At 40.7% G+C, this 27,781-nt stretch overlaps 1 protein-coding gene and 1 pseudogene across 1 annotated transcript; one reads left to right on the plus strand and one right to left on the minus strand.

Moving 5' to 3' along the window:
• LOC134076331 (zinc finger protein 850-like) overlaps nucleotides 1-27,781 on the plus strand; it is a 769,162-nt pseudogene that overhangs the window by 211,096 nt on the left and 530,285 nt on the right.
• On the minus strand, nucleotides 6,400-26,978 carry LOC134076509 (NACHT, LRR and PYD domains-containing protein 12-like). The gene is made up of 16 exons (XM_062531979.1): nucleotides 26,719-26,978; nucleotides 26,485-26,513; nucleotides 25,015-26,160; nucleotides 24,348-24,771; nucleotides 24,021-24,194; nucleotides 21,290-21,460; nucleotides 19,601-19,768; nucleotides 18,902-19,072; nucleotides 17,789-17,959; nucleotides 16,951-17,121; nucleotides 16,465-16,635; nucleotides 15,192-15,362; nucleotides 13,346-13,516; nucleotides 11,516-11,668; nucleotides 10,640-10,683; nucleotides 6,400-7,704 (listed from the first exon to the last, which is right to left on the minus strand). The coding sequence occupies exons 1-16, from the start codon at nucleotides 26,976-26,978 to the stop codon at nucleotides 7,154-7,156; spliced, it is 4,146 nt and encodes a 1,381-aa protein (XP_062387963.1). The 3' UTR covers nucleotides 6,400-7,153.

Genomic DNA, 27,781 nt, shown 5'->3' on the forward strand with positions numbered 1-27,781 from the left:
AACTGAGAAGAGCTCTCGTGTGTGTCCAACATGCTAACAGCAGGCCTACGGAAGACGGAACGGGTAGGAGATGCAAAATCAAATTATTGTTGGCAAAAAAGCGTTAGCCCACTGCTGCTTACAGCTGTTGTGCGTCACGGAGCTATCCTACATTTCCCATAATGCGCAAAAACTACGGGAGCTTGTCAAATCCAAAAAAGGTAGATTTCTGTAACTGGGTCGGATCGAGGTCGGTCTGCTTTCACACCATAAACGAACCGCCCCAGGGTTCGATAGGAACCGCTCCGAGACCTCCTCCTCAGCTGGGTCTCGGTCCCCTTGTTTGGTCCGCACTAGAGTTCGAGTGATTGTATTCACACCAGTCAAAAAGGTCCGAACCAAGCAAGAAACGAACTTGAGTTCGTTTTAATCGAACTAAACAAGGCAGGTGTGAATACCCCCTTAGTTACTTTTTTTGTTTAGGGGGGCAGCTAAATTGCTAGGTAATGCCGATTGTCTTAGGGTTTTTTTCCATACTGACAGTAGGTTACTCCATGACCTTGAGAAATTGAGATCAATACGAAAAATCACACTAAAGTTCTCCTTTTTTGAAATTAGAACGGTCAGGCACATGAGGGTTAATCATTTGTAGTGAGGAAGTAGGTGCTAGTTCTGCTTATGCATGCTTATTTCCACTGTATATTTTATTTTACCTGAATATATCAATTTCCAAATTAAATGTCAAAATGAATGTCAGATAAAATGTAAAGTTTGCCTTTTTGTATATAAATTGTTGAGTAAAGACTATCTAAGGTCACTCTGACTCTCCCTTGCTAAAGCGCAAAATGGTAGGCCTATTCTCGATGTCAGGTTCCTACGTCACAGTCCTCCGCCATATTGGAATTGGGGAAAGAACATCGTCTCCGCCATAGGAACCCATTCAATTTAGCGTCAAAAGGTAGTAGTCAAACTTTTAATTAACGTGTCATTTTTATAATTTGAGTCATTAGCTGGAGAGACTAAGGCCTGATATATACACAAATCGAATTAGGTAGGTTTGGATTATACGAGATGCCCGTACGAGGTACGTGAAGACCGGTGGATCTTCACTAAAAAATGAATGGGTTCCTATGGCGCTGCATGGCGGAGATGTTTTGTTTCCCCCATTTCAATTTGGCTGCGGCCATGAACCTGACATCGATTTGTGTATATATCAGGCCTTAGTCTCTCTAGATAATGACTCAAAGTTAAAAAATGACACGTTAATTAAAAGTTTGACTACTACCTTTTGACGCTAAATTGAATGGGTTCCTATGGCGGAGACGATGTTCTTTCCCCAATTCCAATATGGCGGAGGACTGTGACGTAGGAACCTGACATCGAGAATAGTCTACCTGCAAAACGATTCATAAAGTAGGCTATCTTTTGTTTATTTAGTTAAGCATCGCTAGTAGGCGACCGCTTCATGCCCTATTGAAGGACATGCTGATCAATAGGCGCGTTCAAGTTGGCTGCGCAGCACAAAAACTGCGCAGCACAAGATGCACGTGGTTAAAAATATGTCCACGATGGTCTAGATGGGTGTGTTTTCGACTCGGCAGTCGGTATCACATGGCCTCAACTTATCGCGGGAGCAAGGCGTGGCCAGGCGGCTGCTCCGCAAAAAAGCAGCCGGTCTGGAGGTACTGCGGAGAGCAGCGGAGCATAGACCCTGCCTTCATGACGTCAGGTCTTTGCCCTAATTGGCTTTTACATCCCTGACGTATGTGCAGGTGTTTAGATCATAGACCTAAAGGTTTAGATGCCTCCTTATATCCACAAGGGTCCGTGCGGGTCCGTGCCTCGTGATTCATCACATGGTCAAGTCTAGCCAAGTCTACACTACGGGAAGTAGAGAGTGTACAACTTCATAGCAGCGTTTGCATCCCCACCCCTGCTGCCACCGGCAGCTCTCGTTGCTGCAAAAGGTCATTTGGAGTTGAACTTGAACACGGCTATTGTCACCTTAGTAGTTCCGGTGATTCGCTTTTTTTCCTCGTTTCTTTTTTTTTTTACTCAAGTAACTGATTGGATGTGTGATGTACAGTGTTGGGAAGGTTACTTTAGAAATGTAATGTGTTACAGTTACAAGTTACTCTGTTTAAAATGTAATAGTAGTGTAACTATTTGAATTACTTTTTCTGAGTAACGTAACTAATTACTTTTGATTACTTTTTGATTACTTTTCCGATTTTTGAATGATATATATAGTCCCCAAATCCATGCGAAGATTTCGGCCTTGGTCTACAGGCTGCCGAGCAGTTCTGTACAAGCGCACAAGGCAGCAAGGGCATTCAATACATGAATTAACATCACATTTTTTGTGAAGATAATATAATGATAATCATAACACGTTTACAGGCAGGCATGTAGGCCTACGCTGATGGCGCTGTAGACGTGATAGAGCCTATCAGAAGGTCCCGTATCAAACTATGGCTGTGGAGGGAAACAGTTCTTTTTACATACAATATTTTTTGCAAAGTTTTGCTGACAATATTGGTATGTAATTCAAATTGTAATTTTGAAAAATTTCAAAAGTACCTGTAATTGAATTACATTTTTTTTCTACAGTAACTGTAATATATTACTGTTACATTTATTTTGTAATTAAATTACGTAACTCAATTACATGTAATGCGTTACTCCCCAACACTGGTGATGTATCAAAGTACAATACTTCACTCAAAATGTAATCAAGTAAAATTTAAAATACTGATTTTTAAAACTACTAAAAAAATCCAAAATACACAAAAAAGCTACTCAATACAGTATTTTGAGTAAATGTATTTCGTTACTTTCCACATCTGGTCTTTAGTTTCATCGTTTCTTGGCAGGTTATTCTAATTGCAAGTAGGCTATACTTAAAGGCTATAGACTATCTGAAATAGCATGTTCAGGCGACTTGCCATAACTTATGATGTAAGGCTATTGCATGTTAAAATGGCATGTCATGGTTGCACACACTGCCAGTTCATGGACAACCGTAATAGCCTACGTTACCTCCTGTCAGAGCAGCTTCATTAGCGATAACATGTGCGATGTGAAGATGTTTCAGTTCAGAGGCGGAGCCAGACATTATGAACATCGGGGGCTTAAGCCCAGCGGGGGGTCTGGGGGTTCTCCCCCAGAAAATTTTGGATTTCTTAGATGCAATTTCCTACATTCTAGTCCACTTTAGGGAAGACATCGCAAATCCTAAACGCCTTCCGATTCATATCTACATTCGTAGTTGCATGGCCTGCACAAGACAATACTATGAGCTAGGCTGTTTTAAGGGCAACATTTTCACTACCTCTACTTAGAAGCATTCCTCCTGGTCATTGTAGGCTAAGTGCCATTCACACATGCTACATATTCATGGGTTTCATCAGGTCCCTTTACACAGGTGTACTAATCAAGCACCATGTAGTCTGCATTGATAATCAAGGTGCTTGATTTTATCCACCTGTGGAAAGGGACCTGATGAAACCCATGAATTGTTTTTTCCAGCACAGTCTAGGCTACCCAGATCTGCCACAATATCTTGTATAAATACTTGCATTGATTTGATTTAGATTTTTAAATAATACAAATTCAAAAATTCTTACATTTTGATGTATATCTCATCACAGCAAGCTGACAGCTCGACATTACTTTCATGGTTGTGTAGGCCTGACTGGTCTGAAAATGGCAATATAAGAACCATGGTGGAGGGATGGGGCTGAGCAATGTAGGCTACAGATATGGGGTGTGTGCCTTCCAGAAAAAAATGGCCATTTCTATTTAGGCTAGTGATGAAAAATGACTTTTTGACACTTTTTGCGCTCCATATTTGTGACATGGGCTGATCGGACCTGATGTTGCGTGATAGCACACATGACGTGCACATATGATGATTATCTATAATATTAAGATACTGCATTGCAATGAACAAAGTAAAGGCAAAAAAGTGTTTATTTTTCAAACTAATTTGGATGCAATATGAGTCTTGAATTGGATACAGAGTTTGCTCTCAAAACTGTATTATGAACGTGCAAAGATAACGTTGGATTATGAACATAGGTTATTATGCCACACAAAACATGGGGTAAGTGGAGCTAAATTAAGTTATTTTGCCGTCACTTCGTCTGTTTTATGACCTAAGGTTGTATTTGGTATCTACGAGAGTAATGGTAGCCTACGCTACATGACATTATTATTTGTTTGTCGCTTCGTCTGTTTTCATAACACAAAACGATCGATGTATTTGGTATCAATGGAAAGCCCCGTTTCTCCTCTTTCATTTGATATGCGTGTCATGTCTGTGCGATGCCAGGTTCGCGAGTAGCCTAATTCAAGCGAGAGTAGGCTAATGAACACAGAGCAATATCATTAAATAAACAGACTGTAAATTTAACTTCGTGATTTTTCTTTTAAATGTTCATACTTGATCGTACAGACAAGTGTCTCTCGTTGGAAAGCTCCGCCTCTGCTCTTTCATGCAATAAAGGTCTCATCTCGCTGCTACTAATAATCCCGGAGCAATGTAAACGAGAAGAATGGATGTGTTTTTTGACGCACTTTGTGTCAGTCGGACTCGTTAAAAAGATTCGGGGCTTTTGACGTGAGATCCGGGGCTTCAGTCCCCAAAGCCACCCCCTGGCTCCGCCACTGTTTCAGTTGCGTCTTTGAACGCTCAGCAATATCACCATACAGAGGTATGTTTCTAACCCTAGCCAAGGCTACTTATTATTTCACATGCAAACTTGTTGCATGATCTTTATATTCATTGGTCACTGCTATTCACAGATAAATTCATGGCTCCCATTGACTTCCACTCAACACACCAAAACAATTCAATAATGTGCTCAAACTGCTAAACACTGCTGATTTATGGCAGCAACCATTTCACTTTTTTTTCTTTTTTTTTTTACAATAATCTACATTTTGGTACAAGATGTGTACAGCAAGATTAACAGAATTTGGCTTAAGCAATGTGGAGAAATCTTATGAAAAGTGTCAGCCCCTAAAACTGTGGCCATTTCTAAAATGTATGGTCATCTATTGTTGAAATGCCAGAGAATAATTATATTCAAAACGTCATATACCAGTTTATAGAGGAACAACAACGATGTTAAAAGAAAAACACAATATACCAGATAGATTACTCCGTACTTAGTAAGGAAAAACAAGATTTTCTACTGAAATTTTAAATAAAATATTGAATGGCGCTATTGCGCTGCACGGCCGCCAGATGGCGCCATTTCACAGCTTACATCCAAATAATGGCCGAACTGCAGTGCCATACCGTCATCTAGTGGCCATGAAGTATTTCTTGTGAATATTTTATGTAGCCCATTATATTTATTAGAAAAGAAACAATCATCAAATAATCTTGTGCTTCCACAACATTCATATGCTCATGTTTTAATTATCATGACGATCATAAAACTATAATTTGTGACACCCGTGCTTGCAGCACAAGTATGCAGCCATTTGAAGGCTTCAGTTCTCTGGAGATAAACTCACATCTGCCCCCACTCGTCTACCTGCAGCCTACAGTATGGAAATGTGACCTTAGTTATTATACTACTGCAATGCACTCATCTGGTGCAGTGTTGTACTGAATGGAGAGATTACCTTTGGTCTCAGCAATGTGGAGAAATCTTATGAAAAGTATCAGCCCCTAAGACTATGGCCATTGCTGAAATGTAAGGTAATTGTAAAATGGCATAGAGAAGTTACATTAAAAAAAAAAATCTTTAGTCATATACAACAATGTTTAGACAATTAAAGTTTTAAAAGAAAAATACAATACATCAGATGGATTACAAATGATTGGATTACAAGATTAAATGGATTGGATTACAAGATTAAAACATGTAATGGCACTATTGCGTTGCACGGCCACCAGATGGCGCCATTTCACTGCTTACGTCCAAATAATGGCCGAATTGTAGTGCTTTACCGCCATCTAGTGACTATAAATATTAATTGTAAATATTTAATGTAGCCCATTATATTCATTAGAAAAGAATGGATCCTCAAATAATCTTGTACTTCCACTTTGTGGAATCCACAACATGTTTTAATTACCATGATTATCACAAAATTAGTACATCGTGACACTCTTGCAGCACAGGTATGCAGCCACTTTTAAGGCTCCAGGTCAGTTCATTAAATGAGGTTGCATCTGAAACCTGATATAAACACATTTCATTTGAACACCTGAATGCCTGAAGAGTCTCTCTGGAGATAAACTCACATCTGCCCTCACTCATCTACCTGCAGGCTGCAGTATGGAGATGTGACCTTAGTTATTATACTACTGCAATGCACTCATCTGGTGCAGTGTTGTACTGACTTTTATCATTGGTGGCCAATAAAAGTAAGAAAAAAGAGACCGTTTTGAGAAGAAAAAAAATCATATACTTTATTTTGTTATTGCATAAAAAACTATGATACAAAGTAAAATTACAACAGATTCAAAACTTAATTTCAGATTTTTTTTTAAAGTCAGAAATACATTTTATTTACATATTTTAAGTCAGAAAAACAAGTATGTTTTATAGTTCTGTATAAACACATACAGAAACACTGGCATGTCAGACCATCAAATCATTTTTTGTAAAAATCAGCAAATAACAGAATACAGCATGCTGTTGTTGCTGAAACATTCTTATTATCCACATATTCAGGAAAAGCACAAAATATCAGCATTTGTTTAGTATCACCAACACAGTAGTCTATACATTGAATATAGATATCAGTATCTCAACAGCATCTCAGCATCACACATGTGTATGAACAGGAGTGTGTGACTCTGGTGTTCCTGCAGCATGCTCAACTGCCAGGGCCACAGATCAAGCACCAGGTGCTTACATCACAATGGATGTTGCTACGGTTACGTGGCTACTGCGGAATGTTGCGCAGTGTAGAAAGTAGACAGTTTAATTCAAACCAGAAACACAGAGAGAGAGAGAGAGAGAGAGAAGTGGAAAAAAAGAGAAAACAGAAAAGGGGAAAGAGAAAAAAAAGGGGGAGAAAAAGAGGGAGTAGAGAGAGAGAGAGGAAGAGGGGGAGAGAGAGAAAGAGAGTGAAAAGTGAAAAGTGAAAGGAGGGGGAGTACTGAGGATTGAGAGAAAGGGTGACAGGTGGACGAACCTGTTGGAGGAGCTCATGTGATCTGGCAGAGGGACACTGAGGAGCCAAAATAATCAACCCTAAACCCTGGACAGAGGGGCTCAGTGAATGTGGAGTGGAACGTGTGCAGGTGGGTGAGTGTGTGAGAGGAGACGCTGTAGAAGGACAGAGTGCCGGCCGGCCAGTCCAGGTGCACTCCTACTCTTCTGGAGCCGGAGGAGGGGGCAGGTATGTCAGTGGGTTCATTATTGTGCATGACAGAGTAACTGAGAGGAGAGCAGCGCAGACTCCAGGACTTGGCATTCCGTCCCATTATGAGGTCATGACTGATCCCTTTCCTCTTGATGCTTTTATAGGCCACAGATATACGAGCTCCATTATCTCCACTCCACTCAGCCTCCCAGTAGCAGCGTCCAGTCAGACCCTCTCTACACAACACCTGAGGACAGTAGTCTGTGTAGTCAAATCTCTCTGGGTGTTCAGGATACGGCTGCTTCTCATCCACACGTGTCACCTTTCTGTTCCCCTCAGAGAGAGAGAGATTTCTGTGTGCTGTGTTTGGGTCCAGTGTGAGATCACAGGCATCTGCAGACAAGAGGAGAGAACATGAGAACACACACACACACACACACACACACACACACACACACTACCAACACATACAAACACACACACATAAACAACATGCACATGAGAATACACACACACACACAACACCAACACACACTACCAACACATACAACCACACGCGCACACACACACATGCACATGAGAATACACACACACACACACACACACACACACACACTACCAACACATACAAACACACACATAAACAACATGCACATGAGAATACACACACACACAACACCAACACACACTACCAACACATACAACCACACGCGCACACACACACATGCACATGAGAATACACACACACACACACACACACACACACACACACACACACACACACACACACACACACACATCATTTCAACACAAACACACCCCTACACACACTTCTACTCACCCAATCAACACTCACACACACACCATACCTACACACAACCACATCTACACACACTGCTATAACACACACACACACACACACACACACCTTTCCTTCCAACACCGATAGACATACACACAGACCTACATAGAGAAACATACACATCACACCCTATCTACACTACACACACATACCACAACACACACTCCCTCCTTCCTTCCTTCCAACACATACACACACACACACACACACACACACACACACACACGCACACACACACACACACACCATTTCTACACAAACACACTTTACTCACCCTATCAACACTCACTCACACTCACACACACACACACACACACACACACACACACCACATCAACACACACACACACACACACACACACACACACACACCACATCAACACACACACACACACACACACACTACCAACACATACAAACACACACATAAACAACATGAACATGAGAATACACACACACACACAACACCAACACACACTACCAACACATACAACCACACGTGCACACACACACATGCACATGAGAATACACACACACACACACACACACACACACACACACACACACACACACACACACACACACACATCATTTCAACACAAACACACCCCTACACACACTTCTACTCACCCAATCAACACTCACACACACACCATACCTACACACAACCACATCTACACACACTGCTATAACACACACACACACACACACACACACCTTTCCTTCCAACACCGATAGACATACACACAGACCTACATAGAGAAACATACACATCACACCCTATCTACACTACACACACATACCACAACACACACTCCCTCCTTCCTTCCTTCCAACACATACACACACACACACACACACACACACACACACACACGCACACACACACACACACACCATTTCTACACAAACACACTTTACTCACCCTATCAACACTCACTCACACTCACACACACACACACACACACACACACACACACCACATCAACACACACACACACACACACACACACACACACACACCACATCAACACACACACACACACACACACACTACCAACACATACAAACACACACATAAACAACATGAACATGAGAATACACACACACACACAACACCAACACACACTACCAACACATACAACCACACGTGCACACACACACATGCACATGAGAATACACACACACACACACACACACACACACACACACACACACACACACACACACACACACACACATCATTTCAACACAAACACACCCCTACACACACTTCTACTCACCCTATCAACACTCACACACACACCATACCTACACACAACCACATCTACACACACAGCTATAACATACACACACACACACACCTTTCCTTCCAACACAGATAGACATACACACAGACCTACATAGAGAAACATACACATCACACCCTATCTACACTACACACACATACCACAACACATACACACACACACACACACACACACACACACACACTCCCTCCTTCCTTCCTTCCAACACACACACACACACACACACACACACACACACACACACCATTTCTACACAAACACACTTTACTCACCCTATCAACACTCACTCACACTCACACACACACACCACATCAACACACACACACACACACACACACAAACTACCAACACACACTACCAACACATACAAACACACACACAACATGCACATGCGAATACACACACACACACACACACACACACACACACACACACACATCATTTCAACACAAACACACTCCTACACACACTTCTACTCACCCTATCAACACACACACCCTACCTACACACAACCACATCTACACACACTGCTATAACACACACACACACACACACACACACACACACACACACACACCTTTCCTTCCAACACAGAAAGACATACACACAGACCTACATAGAGAAACATACACATCACATCCTACCTACACACACATACCACAACACACACACACTCCCTCCTTCCTTCCAACACACACACACACACCATTTCTACACAAACACACTTCACTCACCCTATCAACACTCACTCACACTCTCACACACACACACACCTTTCCTTCCAACACAGAAAGACATACACACAGACCTACATAGAGAAACATACACATCACACCCTACCTACACACACATACCACAACACACACACACTCCCTCCTTCCTTCCAACACACACACACACACACCATTTCTACACAAACACACTTCACTCACCCTATCAACACTCACTCACACTCACACACACACACACACACACACACCACATCAACACACACACACACACACACACACACACACACACTGCTATAAGACACACACACACACACACCTACACCTACACAGCCTTCCAATACAGACACACACACACACACACACACCATGTGAACACAAACGTGAATGATCACAAATATTGAATAAACAATAAAAAAAACACTTACCTCTCAGCAAATGTTGTCGTGCTCTGCTTACAGAAGCCCCAGTTCTGTAAGAAAAACAAAATATCACACACATGTACCATTTCACAGATGTCAACAACTTTTCTTTTCGCCACCTGTAAAATGTCAAGTGATTTATTATCCCACAGAAATTAGTCTGCTGCCGTATATAAAGTAAAGTAATGAAGTTACTCTTTTTCGCACCGGCCCCAAGTTTATGCCCCCTGTAGTTCTCAGAAGACCATCTTGAGGTAAAAAGCCCCGACACTGTCTGTCCTGTACTTAGATTAGAGTTTGTGAGCAACCTGAGGACTCCCTCTGAATAACAAATGCATTTTCCAACAGTGCAACTCCATTATTTAATGCATGTGTTAGGGACCAAGTGTCTACATAGAACTTTTTAGTATTTTTTATATCATGGGGATAAACAGATCCCTGTTTGTCTGTTAATGTCAGAGCCTGGAATTTGAGAGAGGCATGCACATTTGGTAAACAGTGGTGAACGCTTGTGACAAATATACTTTCTCTGCATAGTCAGACTTCAGAGAATTTCTTGGTGTAAAGGGTCCATTTTAACAGTAACCCTTCGTCCAGCCCCACTGAGTGTTCAGAAATGTTCGCGGCGAACTCAAGACAAACAGAAAACTTTTAGCAAACTTTCCTAAACATTAATTTAAATTTGCAAATTTGGAATGCACCTCTAAATATTTGCATTATTGGATGCTGCATCAAAGAGATAACACACTTCAGTATAAAGCAGTATTACAATACAATACATATTAGAAAATAGTCCATTACATTCTATGAAGAAATGAATATGATCTACACAATGGAGACAATGTCTAAATGTGCAACACTGGGGTTTCTTTGAGAACATACTTAAGTATCTCCAGTCTAGCAGATAGCCGCTTCGGTCCTGATTCTCCAAGATGATTGTAGCTCAGATCCAGCTCTTTTAGATGGGAGGGGTTTGAAGTCAGAGCTGAAGCCAGAAAACCAAAACCCTTCTCTGAGATGAGACAATCAGAGAGCCTGAGGAGAGGGAGGGAGGGAGGGAGAGAGAGAGAGAGAGAGAGAGAGAGAGAGAGAGAGAGAGAGAGAGAGAGAGAGAGAGAGAGAGAGAGAGAGAGAGAGAGAGAGAGAGAGAGAGAGAGAGAGAGAGACACCACACACAACATACATTACAATGAAAACAGGAAAATACAAAGCAAATCAACAAATCAACATGACTAAAGGAGCAGTAAAATACTATAGATAAAGATATGCATGAATGTACTGAGGATTGGTACTGTGATCCAGTATGAGGTGTGTGTCAAGTTGTTAGTGCAAATAAGTCCAACAGTGCAACAGTGCAAGATTAAATTCTAGTGACCAGCAATAAATATGTACAGTATAAAAAAAGTAAGCATAGTAAAAACAGTACTACTATAAATATATGAACAATTTAAAAAACATAACATAGTAATATAAGAGTTATAGCAGCAGTGCAAGGATAGTTAGATATGGGTGCAGACTGCAGACATTAGTCATTGGTCAGATATATGGACAAAAAGAGAGGGTAGACATGTAAGCCATGCCATGTAAGTGCATAAGAGTGTGGAGGTGCAGTGGACTATGCATAGAAGAGAGAGAGAGAGAGAGAGAGAGAGATTGTCCTTTTCATTCTTTCTAGCATACTGGTGGCATTGTTTGAATCTTGTTTATTTTACAACAGATAGATCTGATTAAACTATCTAATTATAATTCTGATTAGACAAGAGACATCCAATGTGATGTAATATATACATTTGATGAGTTCACAGACGTTTAAAGCTCGCAAAAGAAGATGAAAGCTTAAACTGACACTTGCACAATGATATAAGCAAGGTATGTTAATTGCTTCTTGATTGCTTCATTTGGCAGACCAGTTGATGTTTATTTTTACGTTATCGTAGTTCTTCTAACTACTGAGCAATTTAAAGGGATAATCCGGAGTGAAATGCACTTTAGATCAATTTTTCGGACTATTGGGGGTACATACGTTGAGTTGACACCAAAATCATGTCATTCGGATGTATTTTGAGAAAGTTCGAGCTCACCGTTTTTAGCCAAAACTCGTTAGCCTGGAAGTGACCGGGGCGTGTCCTTTCGCCGCTACAAAACGCTATTTTTATACCTCTTCTACTGTTCCAAACAACACTACACTTACGTGGTAGTGAGTAGAGGGTCCCTAAAGCCAAACCGAAGTATCCCCACGTCTTTATGTGGTCGGATAGAGAGTCCAGAATGAATTTAATCGAGTCAGTACCTTTCCGGAAATGTCACTGCTACAGCTAGCAACGTTTTAACAACACTTTACTAACATTTCCGGAAAGGTACGGACTCGATTAAATTCATTCTGGACTCTCTATCCGACCACATAAAGACGTGGGGATACTTCGGTTTGGCTTTAGGGAACCTCTACTCACTACCACGTAAGTGTAGTGTTGTTTGGAACAGTAGAAGAGGTATAAAAATAGCGTTTTGTAGCGGCGAAAGGACACGCCCCGGTCACTTCCAGGCTAACGAGTTTTGGCTAAAAACGGTGAGCTCGAACTTTCTCAAAATACATCCGAATGACATGATTTTGGTGTCAACTCAACGTATGTACCCCCAATAGTCCGAAAAATTGAACTAAAGTGCATTTCACTCCGGATTATCCCTTTAAGACAAAGACATGTCTGCACCCACCTTAATGTGTGTATTATGCAGTTGGAACTGGGCAGGCCCTTACAGAGAAGCTGAACTCCTGAATCCCCCAGATCATTGTCACTCAAGTCCAGCTGTTGCAGGGTGTTTGGTGACTGTAGAACTGAACCCACAATCTCACAAGATGTATCTGTGAGTTTACAATCTGCCAGCCTACATCAGAACACAACAAAGAATAACTAGAAGAATTAATAAAATACATAATGTTAACACAGTGCTCTGGTAAATAAATAAAAACCGAGAACACAGCATCAGATCAGATCGCGACTGTCGCCACACTGGGGTCAGCAGCCGTTTAGCTGGTCAAAGAATTCACTCTACTGTGTACACTGATTTAGCATATTCTCCCCACATGTTGTCGCTGCAGCTAAAGGCGATCGCTTGTCACTTGCAAACACTCGCAAGGTCTCGGCGAACATACAGTGGAGTTTATTTGGGCTTTACGAAGTAACAACGCTTTACAATGGAATGTTAACAACAGATCGTTCAAATTTAACTGTTCAAAAACCCACAAACGGTCGGGGCTCGAGACGCACACACAATACAAGCCGTACATCCCAGCAGATCTAACGTTAGTAGGCAAAACTCCTCAAAGCGAGAATATTCAAGAATTGTCTACAATCTCAAAGCAGTAGGATCGTCGTTGGGCACTAGAGTTAAAAACAACAGTCAAAATCTCTGACTCAACACAGCAGAGATCTCTGACTCAACACAGCAGAGATCTGTTGCCCTACGTTAGCACTCGTTGTGGTTGAACTACTTTCTCATGTGAAACACTATCCATCAAACTTAAAATAAATGATACAAAAATACTCTTGAACTTAATTACGAGTTGACGACATTAATTACAAAGGTTACGTTAACTAAGACATTTCTCACCAGTCAGTTAACAGCACCATTGTGGTTTGAGCTAGGTTAGACAGTCGGCTAGCATACCGTTAGCAGCTACACGAAACGTTGAGCTGCAACCGTTAACAGTAAGCTCGAACATCCTTTCCCCAGTTTTCCTGAATAACTCATTCTAGTGTCATTGATTAACCGAAGATCCTAAGAAGTACTGAGAGTAAAGGAAAAAGAGTTCAGATGCCTACCTGGCGATAATATTCAATAACGGTCGGTATTAACAGCCAAACGAGACAGGACAGTTACTCGCTGTGGTTCACTGACTCTAAAAATAACTTCAACGGTGATGCGCTGCCGTCTTTATTCCAAACGTGACGTGATTCTCTCTGATCTCTCGTGCCAGTCAAGAAAGAGCGGAAAGAGCACCTCCCAACAAAATCAACAAAACCATAGCCTATTTTTTTAGAATATGAATCCGAATGTTAATATTGAACATTTAGGGTTGCACTACTTGTTTTAGCCCTGTGAATAGGGAAATCCTAAAAACGATTTTAACACAGAGATCCTCAGAACAGCTTTTAGATGACATAGGCTACAGACTCAAAGTTCACATGGTGGGCCTAAATTAGGCCGCCTAATGAAGATTTAGGTCAAATATCTACCATGCTGCATATTGGTAGGTGTCTAAAATGAACATAGCTATAAGTCCTTTTATTGATATATAGTGGGCTAATTTCATAATTTCACAATAGTGAACATAATCAGCAGACATTATTCTCTTGTAATGAGATTACACGCACGCACGCAGGCAGGCAGGCAGGCAGGCAGGCACACACACACACACACACACACACACACACACACACACACACACACACACACACACACACACACACACACACACACACACACACACACACGGTAGGCCTATCAGCCAATAGTTGCCTAATTAAACAAACAAATTCATGCATGGTTTTCTTCCAACCTTAATATCTGCAGCATGCTATTGGAACTTGACAGTCCCTTAGAGAGAAGCTGGACTCCAGAATCCCCCAGGTCATTGTTACTGAAGTTCAGCTGTAGCAGGGAGTTTGGTGACTGTAGAACTGAAGCCACAATCTCACACAATTTATCTTTGAGCTTACAATCAGCAAGCCTGTATAAGAGCAAAACAAAAGATAACATGAAGATATTAAAGATATAGTATTTACACTGTGCCCTGATAAATAAATAACAATCAAGAGACATTTCACCAACTGTGCAAAAATCATGTGTACACTATGGTCAAACCCACACGCACGTATGCACAGTTGCACACCTGAAAGATTTTACTATGATGTAGTCCAAGGTGCGATGTAGCTAAATTGTGTGGGTGCAATGAACAACATATATTGGCCTAACATCGCCATCAGCCAATATTTGCCTTGTTAACTGGTTTGAGCTTATCTACAAATACTATAATGGCAGTGGCTGATCTTTATCTGTAATGGCATCATATCAATTCTTCACTAGCTTGTTGTGTTAAATAAAGACTGGCACATTCAGAGTAAATGCTATAGCCTATATGAAGAAATTATCTGGCATCAGCATTTCAGGCTGGTGCCATGACCTTAAAGAACATAGCTCTGATTTTACCTAACCTGACTCTCGCCAGATCCTGTAGCTCGCTGTCTGCTTCACACAAGGATCTGGGACTTCTAGATAGGAGACGTATTTATGAAGGCGGGTCCTTGTAAAACATCCTTGCATGTGATTTGATAAACCACTTGCCTGTTATCTTGAATGATGTGCTAGGCTTCTTCAAGCTCTTGCCAAACCCGGTCGGAAGAAGAGTAAAAACATCCTTGCCACCAATAAATGTCTTCAAAACCATTCTCTGTTAATCTTTTAAAGAATGAATACTCGATAGATTCGACAAAACGGTTGAAATAGCAGAATCAATGTCAGCACAAGACTCCTCGCTGCGTGCCGCCATTGTTGTTTGAATCAAACACTCGATTTGGCGCTCCTGATTGGTTCATCATTTTTTGCTCCCTGGAAGGAGTTTGGATTGCCCTCGTGTCCAGACCCTTGTGTGGAGCTCAGCGAAACGCCTCTGGTGGAGCATGGCGGAACTACAAAGGTCTGGCGAGAGTCAGGCTAGATTTTACCCTCTCTGCTTGTAACAGAATAAAACCTGATTCCTGAGTTTTCTTTAAGTTTGCAGTCTACATTAATACCAACCGATATTACAATTCATTAACGCTTTCAACACCAACTTTAAGGTCTGCAGTTTGCAGTGGGGACTAGACAGTCCCTTAGAGAGAAGCTGAACTCCAGAATCTTGCAGGTCATTGTGTCTCAGGTCCAGCTCTATCAGGGAGTTTGGTGACTGTAGAACCGCAGCCACAATTCCACATGACTTCTCTGTAAGTTTGCATTCAGCAAGCCTGTAACAACAGAAGAAAAGATACAAATTTCAGTGTGGCACGATTTCTTTGTAAATTACATTGAATTAAAAAGTGTTTAATTCTTTCGATTCTCCCCTAACCTACAACCATATACAAACGGTTGGCAAGTAATGGTTGCAATGTATGTTCCTATCACTCTGCAAAGGTCTATTTCGTTGCTCTGATTGGGTTTTGGTCTCTTTAATTGGGTCCGGAGGCATTTTGAATCTATTCAATAAATGGTCAATCTAGTCTTACCTTAATGTCTGAAAATAAAAAAAAATATCAGGAAATGATGAATGGTCTTACACCAACCTTAATGTTTGCAGTTTGCAGTGGGGACTAGACAGTCCCTTAAAGAGAAGCTGAACTCCAGAATCTCCCAGGTCATTGTGACTCAGGTCCAGCTCTATCAGGGAGTTTGGTGACTGTAGAACAGCAGCCACAATTCCACAGGACTTCTCTGTAAGTTTGCATTCAGCAAGTCTGCATAACAACATGAGACAATATAAAAATGGACAGATGAAAGGGATATTGTTTAAACAGTTCCTCAATGAATCAGTAAGCAAGATATTATCCCCAACAACAGATAATTCACATTCACACTATCCTTACACACACACACACACAATCACACACATGTATTATGGAAGGCAGAAAACACACACACACACACACACACACACACACACACACACACACACACACACACACACACACACACACACACACACACACACACACACACACACACACACACACACACACACTAAATATTTTACAAAGATGCTGTGCAATGTGTTAACATGTGAGAAATATATATGAGCTGATAGTCGTCTTGGTAAATTGTCTAACATTCACCATTTCACACATAGGCCTACACATACACACACACCTGAGGCTGCCATGCAAGGCACCAACCTGTTCATCGATAGCACTATGGGATTCAATGTCTTGCTCAAGGACATTTCAACAGGGTCAGGAGTAGTAGGCTATGACACGAACCAGAAACCCTCTGGTTACAAGACGACTTATGCTGCCCAATTCATTATGAAGAATGAATAGGTTTGCTTCCCTGCCCAAACGTGTGTATAACTAACCACAAAATCAAGTAAACAAACACATTTCAGTAAATGCATGGTCTTACACCAACCTTAATGTCTGCAGTTTGCAGTGGGGACTAGACAGCCCCTTAGAGAGAAGCTGAACTCCAGAATCCTCCAGGTCATTGTGACTCAGGTCCAGCTCTATCAGGGAGTTTGGTGACTGTAGAACCGCAGCCACAATTCCACATGACTTCTCTGTAAGTTTGCATTCAGCAAGCCTGTAAAACAACATGAGAAAAGATAAAAATGTCAGTGTGGCACAATGTCTTTGTAAATTACGTTGAATTAAAAAGTGTTTCATTCTTTTGGTTCTCCCCTAACCAACCATAGACGAACAGTAATGTATGTTCCCATCACTCTACATAAGTCTCTTTTGTTGTTTGGTTTTGGTCTCTTTAAAGCGTCCGGAGGCATTTTGATCGGTGTCCGTTGGTGATGCCCTTTTGGAAATGGGAGGTGAATGAACCCTCACCAGACCCCCATCTCTACTGTATTGAAAAGGGTCTAGTGTCAACCAGGCTGCCCCCCTGGAGTCTAAATCCCCCCCTGGGGATTTGAAAAACTGTTCCAAACACACATCTCAATCTCTGTGAGTTTTTGTCCTAGAAACTTATAAGGGACACCATTAGAAACCTTGAATCAACTCGTTTCCAAATATATTATATCTTTTTAAAGAAAATGTATCGATAGCAGTTTGTAAAAACAACCTGCAGCAGGCCCTTGGTCATGTCCGACCTTTCCTGAAAATTTCATCGAAATCCATCCAATTACTTTTTGAGTTATCTTGCTAACAAACAGACAAACAGACAGACAGACAGACAAACACTGGTCCCCGATGAAAACATACCTCCTTGGCGGAGGTAAATAAATGAATACTTTTGTCTCCCTGCCCCTATAGCATATAATTACCGGTAACAATATACAGGGTTTTTTTTTAAAAGGAAGTGTCTTATAAAACATCCATTGTGTTGAATTTGCCTGGACTTGAACCCACAAACAGCAGTATCTTGGATCGGTTGAACGTAATCAAGCTAAATAAAATTCCAGGCTGCTAGCTATTTCACTAGCATGACCCTTAAGGCATTGGGAGGCAGGTTTATCAACATACACATTACATTACACAGCTACGGACCAGCTGGCTACCGTAAACTCACACCAACCTTAATGTCTGGAGTTTGCAGTGGGGACTAGACAGTCCTTCAGAGAGAAGCTGAACTCCAGAATCTCCCAGGTCATTGTGACTCAGGTCCAGCTCTATCAGGGAGTTTGGTGACTGTAGAACAGTAGCCACAATTCCATAGGACTTCTCTGAGAGTTTGCATTTAGCAAGTCTATAACAACATGAGAAAGATAAAACATTACAGATATGCATGGGTAAATGGAAGGGATACTGTTTAAACATACTATAAATATTATTATCTACAGGTATTATTCCCCTGTAATGGCAGTATGCTACACAGATCCTTCACACACACTGCCTACATAATCACCCTTCTCACTGACAGAGCACCGGAATGGGCAATTGCAGTCTGGGACTCTGGCGCCACCTGCTGTTTAAGCTCTTAAGCGAAAGGTGTTTGACCGATCCCCTAAGGGGAGAGATGCAGCGAGGGCAATCCAGTGCTTTGTTCTATTCATTCACAGAATGAATAGAATGAATAAATGTTTCCTCTCTTCATGGTCTTAAATTCCCATTTAGAGCTGTTCAGCCAATAGATTGTACTGTTCTGTGTGGAAAATATACACTAGGAGCTAATGGCTAATTAATACAATTTCATGTATCCTACTTATATGAAAAATGAATACATGACAATCCAGACAACAGATTGAGATTACTTCTGTTATTATAGAGTACATACTGAAGTGCTTTGCGGTGAGGATCCTCCAGTGTAGCAGATAACAGCTTCTGTGCTGATCCTCGAGAATGATTGTTGTTCACATCCAGCTCTTTCACACAAGAGGGGTTTAACATCAGAGCCAGAAACAGACAAACATAACCTTCATCTGAGATGCCACACGTATTGAGCCTGAGAAAGACAGACAGACAAATACACATACACACACACACACACACACACACACACACACACACACACACACACACACACAAACAGACACACAGAGAGATAGACAACAGAGAGAGAAAAACAGAGAGAGACAGTAAAAGAGACAGAGGATAACAGAGAGAGAGAGAGATTAGTCATTCTAAAGTGATACAGTAACCCCTCAGGACTCAGGATTGTCTGTTACTGAACTGCATTATATAAAATCAGAACCTAATAACTACATCAAATTATATTTCTTTACTACAATGTAGCATAATGTGTAACTAACAGGGGGATGCATTGAAGACTCAACTCTTCTGAGAGTACCTCCTCTCTTAGCACCACTAACGAATGGACATGCTGTATCTAGCTCTTACCAATACCCTTTCCTGTATCCTGTAGGGGTGTAACATCACAGTTTGGTTTGTATCGTTTTCAAGTCACGGTTTGGTTCATTTTTGGTACAGTAAGCCTGGGTACTACTAACCTGAAATGATAATATTTTTGATGCACAATGAGAACAGTATTTTTAAAGGAGTCAAATGTTTTTTTTATGTTAACTGACTTACTAAACAGACATATGGTCTGTCCCTTGTTTGTGTGGAAACTCAAATTTGGAACAGGGTTTGCAAGGAATAAAGTCTACTGTAACGTTAAAGACTGCATTGGGTACATTCAGTACCCACCTATATTGAACCTAGCGTCCTGTACCTAAACGGTTCGGTATAAATACGTACACCTATCCTGACTAGGCCTATCTCTTCTCCTCCTTGACTTTGCTCAGACAATTATTCTACTCTTGTAGCCTATACTTATTGCTGCACTAAACAATGTCCTAGTGCCACTGTAGCTATGCATCTTATTGAACTTGAACGTTGTTGTACCCTTACTGTACCTTGAATGTTGTAAGTCGCTTTGGATAAAGGTATCAGTGAAACGGCTAAAATGTCAATCAGGCCATATTTGCCTTCAGCAAAGAAAATAACATGGCAATAGTTGATGTTTATTTGTTAAGTCATATGAATTCTGCACTCTCTAAACGTTGTGTCATGCATAGATATTCAGTTAATAAAGGGCTGAACGACTTGAAAATAGTTTTAATATTTTTTATGATTAATATGTGTGTGTGTCCCTGCCACTAAAGTGTTTAACAGCAAAAACAACATAAAGATTTGTTTTTTCCTTTTTAAAAAAGGAAATGCCCTGTGTAACATGCATTCCATGCGGTTCAGCCCTGCACTTGCCTAGACTTGAACCCACAACAAACCTTAACGCCGTTACTCGGCTACCAATCACTCACACAAACCTTAAGGTCGGGAGTTTGCAGTGGGGGCTAGACAGTCCCTTAGAAAGAAGCTGAACTCCAGAATATCACCTGAGCCACTGCTGCCCAATTCATTATGAAGAATGAATAGGTTTGCTTCCCTGCCCAAACGTGTGTATAACTAACCACAAAATCAAGTAAACAAACACATTTCAGTAAATGCATGGTCTTACACCAACCTTAATGTCTGCAGTTTGCAGTGGGGACTAGACAGCCCCTTAGAGAGAAGCTGAACTCCAGAATCTCCCAGGTCATTGTGACTCAGGTCCAGCTCTATCAGGGAGTTTGGTGACTGTAGAACAGTAGCCACAATTCCACAGGACTTCCCTGAGAGTTTACATTCAGCAAGTCTGCATAACAACATGAGAAAAGATCAAACAAAACAGAGATGGATTACTGAAAGAGATACTGTTTAAAAAGTGCCCCAATTAAATCAACATTATTCCCCAGTAATGGCAGTAGGATCATTCACACACACACACACACACACACTCTCTCTCTATGGTATCACATGATATCACACATATTATTAACAACAAAAATTAAGTACACAAACAAATACAAAATGATATCAGGAACTGGACGGCCTGCACCAACCTTAAGGTCGGCAGTTTGCAGTGGGGACTAGATAGTCCCTTAGAGAGAAGCTGAACTCCAGAATCCCCCAGGTCATTTTTGCCCAAGTCCAGCTCTATCAGGCAGTTTGTTGACTGCAGAACTGAAGCCACAATCTCACAGGAATTATGCGTAATCTTACAATTAGCAAGTCTGCAAAAGAGTTTGACAATAGTATATGACAAAATATGATGCAAGATGTTTGGATACTAAATGTAAAAAAAGGGTATCACTCAATTAAATGTTTAGGTCTACAGGTTGCAGTGCAATTACAGTGTGATAGACAGAAGCTGAACTCTGCTGACAAGGTGTGTAATTCTACAAAACGTTCCACATACTTTCATGTTCTCAAAAAACAGGTGCTGATACCTACATCTGTAGGAGTTGATGTGGAGACCCTAAAGTAATTTCACAACAGCAAATAAGACAAAGGCTGTGTCTGAAATGGCGCACTTCTGTACAAAACCTAATTTGAGTGCAAGAGTGCATGAGTCCACAAATCGCCCTTCTAGTTCCCGGATGATGCATTCATAACGACTGAGTGTGGAACAGTGGACACTTTTTGCCCTCAACAGATGCCATCTTGGCTACATACTGTAGTGGAAGGGGAGGGAGCATTTTCAAACTCATGATAGTCGCTGTTGATAAATCTGGAGCCAGTGTGACGTGTTGGCTGAACACCATCCGTATGGAGCACCGAGCGATAGCGCAAAACCAATTAAGCTATCAAGGTGAAAACGCAGAATGGCTGGATTTAGCACTAGCTATTATGGTAGTCTGACCTGGAAAACATGATTAGACAGATTAGGAGAGAAACTGATCTGAAACCGAATCACAATGTTTATACAGTGGCCCCACTAGGCTACCTCCTCTTGAATTAAGTGCACCTGAGAGTGATGAGAATGGATGAATGTGTTGTAACAGATGTTGAACAATGTGATTAATTGGCCAGATTGCTCTGAACTCTGAAATAAACACTTGATTGTTGAATGTGAACAAAGAATGGATAGAATGGCCTAATGGATTTATATCTGCATACGATGAACTCATATAAACCATGAGATGCTTGGATTGACGTGAAGACGAGGTTGATAGGCGAGATTGTATGAATGTGTGACGAATATTAAGTCAAGTGTTACGGTTACTTTGTAATGCTCAGGGAATTATGTACGTAAGTAACTGTATGTCTTAAAAAACTGTAAAATGTGCAACATGGCTTAACTGCTTTAAATGGTTATAGGCTACAGATTTCTTTGTGAAATACCAAACAATAATAACAATAAATGTCTGTAGGCCTAACCTGTTACGCTGCAATTGATTTCTCCTGATGAATGTAAAAATGTAGGCTACTATGTCAAATGTAATGAGTCTAAATTTGTCAATGTGATGATTGTTGTCGAAAGTAAATTGTTTGTGTAAATGTTAAAACTACCTGTAAAATGCTGATACCAAATGAGAGTGACAAGTAACCTGGTGGAATGTATGTGTGTCTCCTCAGAAGTGCTGGAAGTTAACATTTAAAAAGAGGCATTGGCAGTTTATTTAGAAGACATTTATACGTCTATTACCTGGAGTACCTACTCCACTTGTTTTCTGGGCGACACCATTTTGAAATAAAGACTTGATGAATCTATCGATGAACACAAATCTTGTGTTGTTGACAGAAGGAGGATTCTACGTGTGAGCATTCAAAAAAGGAAAATTCATGCGCAACACAACCCTCTTTTTGAATGCTCACGTATGACAATGCATGAGTAAGAATGATTGGGTGAATGAGCGACTGAGAATGAGGGGATGAGTATGTGAGTAATAAGTGAGTGAATAAGAATGAGTGATTTTGTACCATTGATACAATTGATGTCAAATTGATTTTCAAATTTGATGCCCACTGGGGTATCTTGGTGTTAATTAACAACCACATGCAGTGAGTGACTCAGATAAAAGATTGGGGAAGCTAGGCTAGATATTACGTCATAAAACAAAACATTTTTATGAAACAAAAATTATTTGCTTGAACATGCTCTGTGTTTTTGACTGATTGTTGGACTTATTTTGACAAGTTTTTGTTGTTCTGTCTTCAACATTCATGAAAGGTTTGGTATGAATTTTGAGTCATGTCTCATGAAACAGTCATGAATGCTTTATATACAGTTTATGACAGCTGCTATGTGTTATAAACTCAACCGTCAAGTAAAGTGTTAAAGTGTATAGTGGTAATGTACCGATATTACATTACCACTATACCTCTCAATACAACGCCAGTATTGACCTCATCATATCAACCACATCACTAACCTCAGTGTTTCCAGCTTGCAGTTCATATGCTTCAGCCCAGCAGACAGCAACCTCACTCCAGAATCCCTCAGATGATTGGAACTCAGGTCCAGCTCTTTCAACAGGGAGTTTTCTGACTGAAGAGCAGATGATATGACCTCAAAGGAATCCTCTCTGAGGTCACAACCAACCAATCTGCAATAACATAACACATGTGTCAGATTGATTATTGCTAATGATCTACATTTAATGAGGTATTACATCACTAGTATTAAATAACGATTTGTTGCTCTGTAGTTAATTATCATTCATATTCAAATGCACGACAGAGCTGCTATTATTACTCACTGTGCTTTTCTACAAGCCTTCAATACTACAAGCAGTCTGTTACGACCCTTTCTTGTTGTCTTGTACTTTGCCAGGTCAAACTCATCAAGTGTTTCCTCTGATACAAGAAGCATGTAGGCTAGTCTTGAACATTGGGTAGGTGAGAGCTCTTGTCCAGAGTTCATGTACTGCTGAATCTCCTGATGAAGGGTGTTGTCCTTCATCTCCAATAAACAGAGTAACAGATTCATGCATCTTTCAGGGACTTTTTTGTCTTCACTCAGAATTCTTTTGATGTACTGGGCTGTTTCCTTGAGACTGTCTGAACTGCTCTCTGTGCGTGTCAGAGCGCCATGTAGGAGTTTCTGGTTGGACTCGAGTGAAATGCCCAACAGGAAGCGAAGGAAAAGGTCCAGATGTCCATCTTCATTCTGCATGGATTTATCTATTGCAGTTCTTAAAAACGCAGTCATGGAAAAGTTGAAAGAGGCTTTCGAGCCCCCCTTAAGTAACCTAGCCAGATGTTTAAAGACAGATTCTTGTGGAGCAAATTGTCTCAGGGCTTCTGTGTTCTTATTCACAAAGGAGTGAAACAAAAACAAAGCAGCCAGAAACTCCTGAATGCTCAGATGCACAAAGCAATACATTTTACGTTGTTGTTGTTGTCGTTGTTCGACAGCACACTCACTCTTGAAGAACTCAGAGCACATGCCAGAGTACAATGTAATGTCTTCTTCTTTGAAGCCACACTCTTTCAAACTGTCTTCATAAAACAAGATATTACCCTTCAGCAGTTCTTTATACGCTAGTTCAGATAATTTCAAAATAGCATCTTTGTTGGTCTCTAGACGTTTTTTATAATCACGTTCGAAGACTTTCCTGTTTGTCTCAGTGAGCAAGAAATGGATATAGACCTCAGTCAGTGTTTGAGGCAAGTCACTGGTACTGGTAAGATTGATCATTTTCAGAAGCACAGTGGCTAAGATCCAGCAGAAGACAGGGATGTGACACATGATGTAGAGGCTCTTTGATCTTTTAATGTGAGCGATGGCTGTGTCCGCTTTTGCTGGATTCCCAATCTTCTTCTTAAAGTATTCATCTTTCTGTTGGTCATTGAATCCTTGTACTTCTGTCCACCTATCTATGTATTTAGGAGGGATCCGTTTGACAGCTGCTGGTCGGGAGGTTATCCAGATAAGTGCATTAGGCAGTAGATTGCCTGTGATGAGGTTGGTTATCAACACATCCACTGATGCAGTCTCCAGGGGATCATGCATGTCTTCTTCTACATTCAGGGGGAGTTTGCTCTCATCCAGACCATCAAAGATTATCATGATCTTCATCTTTCTGAACATTTTGGGATGTATGTCCTCTTCATCCAGTTCAAGACAAAAGTCAAGGAGGAGTTTGAGAAGAGTGTATGACTTCTTTTGTTTCAAGTTTAACTGGCGGAATGGAAGTGCAAATATGAAATCAACATCCTGATGGGACCTTCCTTCTGCCCAATCCAGAATGAACTTTTGCACACATACAGATTTCCCTATGCCAGCAATGCCTGTGGTCATTACAGTTCGGATTTTCTCATCCTCCAGTAAACACTTAAATATGTCAGTATAGTTGATTTTGTCTTTGTTTGCCTTTGTTTGTGTTTCAATCCTGCGAATCTCATGTTGAGTGTTGACTCCTTCACTCTCTCCCTCTGTGATGTAGAGCTCTATGTACATCTTATTCAGGAGTGTTTTGTTCTTCCCATCCTCAATACACTCATGAATCTCACTAAACTTCTGTATCATCCACTTTTTGTGTTTTGCTTTGACTTCCTGCAGAATTGCATCTACCGAAAAAAAAGCAAAATAAGAAATCAATCCAGTGTACTCAGCTAGAATAATTCACACATTCATTTTTGTATACGTTCACTGCATGTACTTACTTTCAAACTGTGTACATTTAAATTTATGATGAGTGATGTTATAAATAACCACTGTATACACATTTCATAAGTGTGTCATTAAGAAAGTCTAACCATCTTCCTTATTTGAGTCTTGAACAATTGCACCCTCTCGTACAAAAAGTAAAAATAAAAGTTTCATTAGAAATCATTCAAGTGCACTCAGTGAGAGGTACTCAAACATGTGTAGAATGTGTGTTATGGTTTTACCATCTCTCTTTCTTAACTCAGCAGCATCCCTGGAGAAACATGGCAAGAAGATCATAAATATTCATTATAAATACATTCGAGTTATTCCAAAGAGGTAAAAGAATTATTCATAAAAACACTGGATAAATACTTAGGTGTGTGTGTGTGTGTGTGTGTGTGTGTGTGTGTGTGTGTGTGTGTGTGTGTGTGTGTGTGTGTGTGTCTGTATGAGTTGTATACACTGTATATCTTTACCTCTCTAGTTTGCCAGCAAGGTTCTTGAGGTTCATCTTCTTCAGTATGGCTAGAGTCATTTTCACTGAGCCTTCATCCTCATAGGCTTTGTTCATCATAAAGGCAACATCAGTAGCATCCTTGTCCTCCAGCTTTCCTCTGGGGATGGGCTCAAACCCCTCCACCGTCCTCTCAGACAGGTACGTCCTGAACCGCTTCAGCTCTGAAGACTCCAACTCATCCAGAGTTCTGAAGAGCAGGTCCAAAGATTTCACAGCCATGACGCTCATCTGGCATACAGACAAATACAGATAGTAGGTCTTGAGAGGTTTAGACAATTTAGTCTTTAACGCTTTGTGCCGCCTCTCCTTTCAGTACCATCAAATGCTTGAGTTTTAGAAACTTTCTGAATTAATGTGTGATGTACTGGCACAGAGTTACAGAGGCTAGAATATCATATCTGGGTCATTCCAAGTCAGTTCAATCAGAGCGCAACACTTAAATTTTCTGTGTGTGTGTGTGTGTGATGGACCTCTGCTAACTGAATGTCCGAGGGCCTGCACAGTGTGGAAGTACGCAGTCGAGACTGTGCATGAAAAATGTGCAACGTTGACGCCATTTTACACTTCTGCATTTTAGAAAAGACATGTGACTTGTTCGAAATTAAAAATGAATTCTGAATAGACCTAGACACAATCTACAAAAGAGTCAACCATTACAAACCCAAAACATGTAAAGTTGCACATTTGAAATATCTCAAAGATAAACTGGGATCTCTTTCTGGATGTCAACCAAGGTCTAAAGTCCAAAAAGAAAATGCCACAATATCCATAGGCATGTATCTGTATCAGTTCCTAGTTTCAGAGTTCTTTATTGATCGTAAAAACAAAAAGCTCTGATAAGATAGTGTGCATATTATGAGGGGCCGTCTAGGCCTTAATTCATACTTGGTTTTACACACTATCATAATCTTGCATATACACCACTATACTCATGCACACTCACTATTATAATCCTTTTACATGTATGTATGGGAGGGTATAGTAGTGTATGTGAGAGAGTTTAGTAGTGTGTGTGAGAGAGT

This window comes from Sardina pilchardus, chromosome 1, assembly GCF_963854185.1.
Source record: "Sardina pilchardus chromosome 1, fSarPil1.1, whole genome shotgun sequence".
In the NCBI taxonomy this organism is placed as follows: domain Eukaryota; kingdom Metazoa; phylum Chordata; class Actinopteri; order Clupeiformes; family Clupeidae; genus Sardina; species Sardina pilchardus.

What these genes read in the sequence shown, in the direction of transcription:
- LOC134076509 (XM_062531979.1), bottom strand. Translation starts at nt 26,978, where the DNA reads ATGGCTGTGAAATCTTTGGACCTGCTCTTCAGAACTCTGGATGAGTTG. An exon ending in TGCAAGCTGGAAACACTGAG is followed by an intron (nt 21,461 to 24,020) that starts GTTAGTGATGTG and finishes GTTGTTATGCAG; the next exon opens with ACTTGCTGAATGTAAACTCT. An exon ending in TGCATAATACACACATTAAG is followed by an intron (nt 11,669 to 13,345) that starts GTGGGTGCAGAC and finishes CCCTCTCCTCAG; the next exon opens with GCTCTCTGATTGTCTCATCT.